This window comes from Tasmannia lanceolata, unplaced genomic scaffold (genome assembly GCF_043159265.1).
Source record: "Tasmannia lanceolata isolate RefF3 unplaced genomic scaffold, GAP_Taslan_0.1 ptg000015l, whole genome shotgun sequence".
NCBI lineage: Eukaryota > Viridiplantae > Streptophyta > Magnoliopsida > Canellales > Winteraceae > Tasmannia > Tasmannia lanceolata.
Genome location: NW_027518692.1, coordinates 18,273,871 through 18,279,857, shown reverse-complemented (window position 1 = coordinate 18,279,857; position 5,987 = coordinate 18,273,871). Strand labels below are relative to the sequence as shown.

The 5,987-nt window shown below is 40.3% G+C and overlaps 1 protein-coding gene across 2 annotated transcripts; it reads right to left on the bottom strand.

Moving 5' to 3' along the window:
- Positions 1 to 275: 275 nt before the first annotated feature.
- Positions 276 to 4,738, bottom strand: LOC143845826 (DNA-binding bromodomain-containing protein). 2 transcript variants are annotated; one of them, XM_077354229.1, is made up of 4 exons: positions 4,290 to 4,738; positions 3,558 to 4,203; positions 2,802 to 2,864; positions 276 to 1,520 (listed from the first exon to the last, which is right to left on the bottom strand). In XM_077354229.1, the coding sequence occupies exons 1-4, from the start codon at positions 4,646 to 4,648 to the stop codon at positions 519 to 521; spliced, it is 2,070 nt and encodes a 689-aa protein (XP_077210344.1). In that variant the 5' UTR covers positions 4,649 to 4,738; the 3' UTR covers positions 276 to 518. The 2 variants fall into 2 exon arrangements, with proteins under 2 accessions (XP_077210344.1, XP_077210345.1); XM_077354230.1 differs by lacking the exon at positions 2,802 to 2,864.
- Between the last annotated feature and the right edge of the window lie 1,249 nt (positions 4,739 to 5,987).

The window sequence follows — 5,987 nt, the reverse complement described above, 5'->3', positions numbered from 1 at the left end:
CTTATTCCCTACTCTCCGAGTCTATACTGCACCACCAAACACTACTACCACTATTCTACAAGGTAATTCCAGACAAACCCAATGCCACCTCTTGCTCTCAAGTTCATGCCATGCATCCAACAAATATTTACTCTCAAGCTCATGTTCAGGTGACTCCAGTCCTGGGTTTCCTATCCCCACTTTGAACAACTCCATAGACATGGATCGAATTATCCCAACATTCGTTTAATTAATAGCTTGATTAATTAAAGCACCACCATGTTTGCAACCCAAAAAAAAAGAAGAAAATATAATTAAGAAGAAAAAAAGTTATTTGTTACAAGATAAATCCTAAACTAGAGGGCAAGTGCGCCCCATTAGATCTACTTATCAAGTGCGTTAAATACAAATAAAAAAAAATTAAACATTTGTTACATGAGGGATGCTAAACTAAAGGGTGCCCTTACAAAAAAACTAGCCACAAGCACCCCCCATTGGATCCACGTCATCAAAGTACATATAATTTACAGAAACTTCCATCACCTCCTCGCTCGCTTCCTCGCCGGAGGCTTTGCCTCCGTCGCCACACTCTCCTTTCCCCGCCTTGCCGGAGGCGGAGCCACCCTCTTTGGCGGCCGTCCGACACTCCTCTTCCCCGGACTATTCTGCTCTTTCCCCTTTTTCCCGCCAGATTCCTGCCGGAAAACTTGTTCTCCCTTCCTCCGATCTCTCCCACCTTTCTTCGTTTCTCCTCCTCCACCACCACCACCACCACCACCACCACCTCTCGTATTACTCGAACTGCTAACAGAATTCTTCTTCAACGTCTCTAACAGAGTTCCATTCGAGAAATTACTCCTCTTCATCCTATTCAAGAAATTAGCCGCGCTTCGTTTCTTAGCGATCGCTTCTGCATTCTTCTTCTCCATTTTCAACAGCGAATTCTCATTCGACACAACCGCCATTTTTTCTGATGAGATAGGGTTCAAGCTAGGGTTTGAGTTACTACTACGACCCTTGCTTGTTCTCGTTCCTCTCGCTACCGATACAGATCGCTCTTTCGTCCTCTGCTTCGTAACTCGCGGCTCTAATCTCGCCACATTCTCAGACGAATTATCCGGTCCTTTTGAATCCGTATCTGGTTTCAAAGAATCGATTTCCACTCTTTGATCAATTGATTTTTCAGCCATGGATCTTCGTTTCTGACAGGCAACGATCGGGTTGGAGGAGGACACAGGTTTATCGGTTTCGGGCACGGAATTGGTTGGATCCGGGTCGGATTTCGGATCTTTGGATGGAATCATATTATTTAGTTTAGGAATCAGAATCGGCATTTCCTTTGACACAATCTCTCGGAATTGGAATGCGGCAATGGATTCGGTAGAGTTTTTTGGGAAGAAGATGAGGGCGTTGTTTAAGAGGAGGAGAAGATCTCTGAAAAACTCAAGGGTTTTATCGGAGTAGAATCCTTCTTCTAGTTTCGTCCTCACCATTTCAAGATCTACATGCTTCCGTATCAAGAGCTGGTAATCTGTGCTTTCCTGCACAAAGTAGAGCTGTTTTAGTTTCATAAATACTACAGTCTGATTACCCACTTAGAGAATTTGGAACAGGTCAAAGAAAAGCATCTTTCAAACAAAGAATGTCTTTATCTGGCAGGCCCTATGGTAACAATTATTAAGTACATTTCACACCGTTGGATTACTTTGAGGGTAACCCTAGTTAGACCCAACCCGAGATACGGGTCTAGGTCTCTAGGGGATGGTCAACTCTAACCCAGTCCTCTCAACCCGAGCTCCGGGTTGGGTCGGGGTTAGCTATGGCCTCGACCGTAACCCAGCCTCAACTTAAATCGGGTGGTAAACTCCTTTTTTTTCTCCAATCTAAATTTTTTCTTCTCTTCCAAGGAAAACTGCAATCCAACTAAAGTCTGGAATTTTATTTTGGGATAATTACATTTACACCCCCCTCTAGTTTCTGACACATCAACTTCCACCCCTAGACTTTAAAACGTGACAAATACACGCCTGTCAGAAACTAGAGGGGGTGTAAATGTAATTATCCCTTTTATTTTTGATAGAATATTTTTCTTGGAAAATATTATTTTTCTTGTCTTAGGTTTACCAGAGGGAATGGAAAGCGACAAAATAAAATAGAAGGATTATTTTTTCGCCGCCCCCTGAACCCCATTTAACGCGAAATGTGGGCAGACTCTAACGCTTTTTGACGTCAAATCACGTTACAAAAATACCCCTCGTAGACATAATAAATATATGAAACTATATAAAGGGTATTTTGTGACTAGGTATGATCTAAAATAATTTCACACCTTAGGAATTGATCCAACAGACACGATTGGCACTCAACTACTGTGTCTAAATCCTGTCCGTTTAAATCCATTGACATTACTACCTAAATGGCGTGAATAAGGCTCTGTTTGGATTACCAGTTTTCAGGAAAATAGTTTAAAAAGTCCCGTATTTTTTAAAAAGTACTGTACCGACCCCATCATAGGATGATCCAAACCGTCCATAAGATGGGACCCCGTGTAAATAGGTTGTTCCATAAAAGTAATTTCCATAGGATGATCCCAACCTTCCAATCTATAGAGGAACTGCATATTATGAAAACCCTCTATGGATCGAATGGCTAGGATTAACTTGTGGAAATGATTTTAGGGGAACAACCTATTTACACTGTGGTCCATCTTATGGACGGTTTGGATCATCCTATGATGTGGTCCGTACAGTACTTTTTTTTGAAAAATACGGGACTATAAGGGCTTACACCGTATAAAATCTCATCTAAGGAGAGCTTTTTACCTTCGTATATATGAGAAAGTTGACAACTTGACATAAACGCCATGCACGGTCCTCGTGATCTTCCTTCAGATATTTATATAAAAAACAAAGCTTATAAGCGCACCCCCTTCTTTTGCTACCTCACACCTTTCTTATACTATATAGATTATTCCGTAGCCGGTTACAATTCTCTGCCCATAAAACAAGCCAAGAGAAAAAGCGGAACAGGGGTGTCTGGTACCAAAAACAAAGGCCGGTAAATTATCATCGCCTTTGAAGACACTAGTTTACTTTTAATTTTTCTATTTCTTTCAGTGGACCCCGCCAAGAGTATCATAAGCCGAGCCAAAGGCTCGAGCCGATATTTTACACGCTCATCTCATGAATTTCTCCGCGAGATATTTCTTAATCAGTAATGCTATGTTTGTCATTTTGTTAAGAAAATGAAGAAATTTCTGGGCCAAATTTACAACTTTCTCATTTCTAATGCATATTCAATTTCTAAAGTTGTCTGTTTTATATATTTCTCGAGAGAATAAAAAAAAGTAGCGCCACTCGCGAGAAAAAGATGAGATGGAGTTTTTGAGGTAAAACTGACAAAAAGAAAAACTAAAGTGTAATAATTAATTCGCACCCCATGTAGGATAATTCGCACCCCTTACAACGTGATTTTGAAGTCAACAAGCTTTAAAAGTATGCCACAATTCATGTTATCAGGGGCGTGAATTATCCTACAAGGGGTGCGAATTTACCATCTCCCAAACTAAAAGGAAATACCTGACTTTCGAGCCTGCGTTCGAAAACGGAGCCGTATTTGTGTGACCGGATAATCTCAAGAAAACTCATCAACGGATGAGATTTAACGGAGATCCGTTCAATAACCGGTAAATCATCGTCATTTTCCGGCGAACTTCCGCCGGAGATAACATTTTTCCGGTACGGTTTTCTCGACAAACTCGCCGAACTCTGAACATCGCTATTCTCCTTCGCCTCTTCTTCTCCTCCTCCCTTAGATTCCGGTGACTTTACCGCCGGCGAAACGGCCGTACCTTTCGCAATGGTATCGGAGCTCCCGTTATAAGATCCCTCGCCGGCCGGCTTATCCTCCGGCCGAACCCCGCCGGAATCCGGATCAAGTTCACCGGAGGCGGTTTCCGATTCAACTTTAGGTTTTAGAAACCGCTCTTCTATACCGGTTTCTCGATTCTCTCTTTTCGGATCTGTTGAATTGGACTCGTTAAATGACTGATTTTCACGATCCGATTCATCGTCAAAAACATCCGCCCCGTTTTCCGGCAAAAACTTCTTATTTTCATCTCTTTTCTCCTCAATCGATCCACTCCTCTTCAGATCTGGATTTTCCTCGTTTTTTAAGTTGTTTTCTCTTTCTTCTTTCAATCTCTTCACCTTCACCTGTAAAGACCTGTGAAAAAAAACAACCAGATCTGATCGTTAGAGATAAAAAACATCAGATCCGTTAATAAAAAAGAAGAAAAATTAGAGATTTACTCGATTGAAACATCACATCTTTGAACCTCACGTCTAAGCTCTGCAACACGAAGTATTCTGAGATTTTCAAGCCAAGGTATTTTATTTTCGTCTTTTTTATCGTTAATTTTCTCGGCCATAAACCTTCGTTCAAGGTCGTGATATTTATCCTCACAGTTTTTTGGTGTTAAAAGTAGAGAAGAAGAAGATAATCGATTTTGTATTTCCATGGCTACCGATTCCCAACTTTTTATCCCGTGCCGATTAACGGCGCACGCTAGCAAAAGCTCCTCCCAAGTTCCCCAAAAACTAATCTCTGAATCCTTTGTTTTCTCCATGTTTTTCTCATCTCTTTCCTTTGAACTCTGCAATTTCTCCATTTTCAAATCTATGCAAAAAAAAAAAAAAAAACTAGGGTTTTTCTTTCCTTCCTTTCCCTAGTTTTTTCGTTTTTATTTTCCCCTCCTCTCTCTCTCTCTCTCTCTCTCTCTCTATGTTGGTATCGATTTTCCTTTATCATTGAAGTGTACCATACTACCCCTGACTAATTTACCAAATTACTCAATGTACACGTGTAATTTTTCAATATGGGATATGTTAGCAACTTTCGTAGGAAAACCATTTCGCGGCTTGTTGTTGCAAGTGAGAGCAGCCACCTCAGATGAAAAATCAATAAGACAAAATCTGCTGAAAAGTTAGCCTGTCTGGCTGCTTTTACGTGCAATAGCCAGCTACGAAATTCCTTTCTGAGAAAGTCGATAGCAAATATTTTTAAATATTCTGTAAAGTGGTTTGAAGTGAAATGACGACAATGCCCCTCTGGCTGTGTTTTTGTCGTTTGTGAAGTTAGGTTAGCTTCGGTTAAGAAAGCCAAAACCTAATCTTCTCGTAAGTCGTAAGTCGTAACTCGTAACTCGGTTGCGATTATTTGAACCCACGATTCCCTGACGGCAACACGACCATGAAAAAGTAAAATCGTTGTACCTGTTTGGATTGAAAGAAAAATATTTCTCGGAGAATATTATGTATTCCCACGATTTAGATGGAATGATATCACCACTACCCTACTTTGATGATCACACTCTTCACTTTATTAAAAAGTACAGTATGGCCCGCAGCTTAGGATGATCCAAACCATCCATTAGATGGGCCACAGCCTAAATAGGTTATGCCCCGAAAATCATTTCCATAGGTTCAGTCCCGCTAAGATCGAAGGGTGAGGATCAACCTATGGAAATGATTTTCAGGGCACAACCTATTATTTAGGCTATGACCCATCTGATGGACGACGGTTTGGATCATCAAAATACGGTAGTGGTGATATCATTTCTCTATAATTTTAGTCAAATTTAGAAGGATACTATCATAAATTGAAGGCGGGTCGATGTACAAATTAGCGCGGGTTGGTTTAAGTTATCGGTTTCGTGCATGGTTTTAAATTTTAACGGTCAAAGACTGAAACCGAAATTCACAATACACGAAATGGTATTGGATTTCGTAGAAATTTTGGTAATTTCGTCCGAAATTTCAGATTTTGCCCGAAATCTCAAAATTTTAAACCAAAAATCTAAAATTTCCTAATATATATGGTTGTTATCGTTAAATTCCTACCTTTAGATCGAACGATTAATAGAGATTTATGGCACACATCACTAAAGTAAATAAGATCACAGGCGCAACATATCTCTATTCATTAAGCAAGAATTTAGTGAATACATT

What these genes read in the sequence shown, in the direction of transcription:
- LOC143845826 (XM_077354229.1), bottom strand. Translation starts at nt 4,648, where the DNA reads ATGGAGAAATTGCAGAGTTCAAAGGAAAGAGATGAGAAAAACATGGAG. An exon ending in AACGCAGGCTCGAAAGTCAG is followed by an intron (nt 2,865 to 3,557) that starts GTATTTCCTTTT and finishes AAATATCTGAAG; the next exon opens with GAAGATCACGAGGACCGTGC. An exon ending in ACTTTCTCATATATACGAAG is followed by an intron (nt 1,521 to 2,801) that starts GTAAAAAGCTCT and finishes TACTTTGTGCAG; the next exon opens with GAAAGCACAGATTACCAGCT.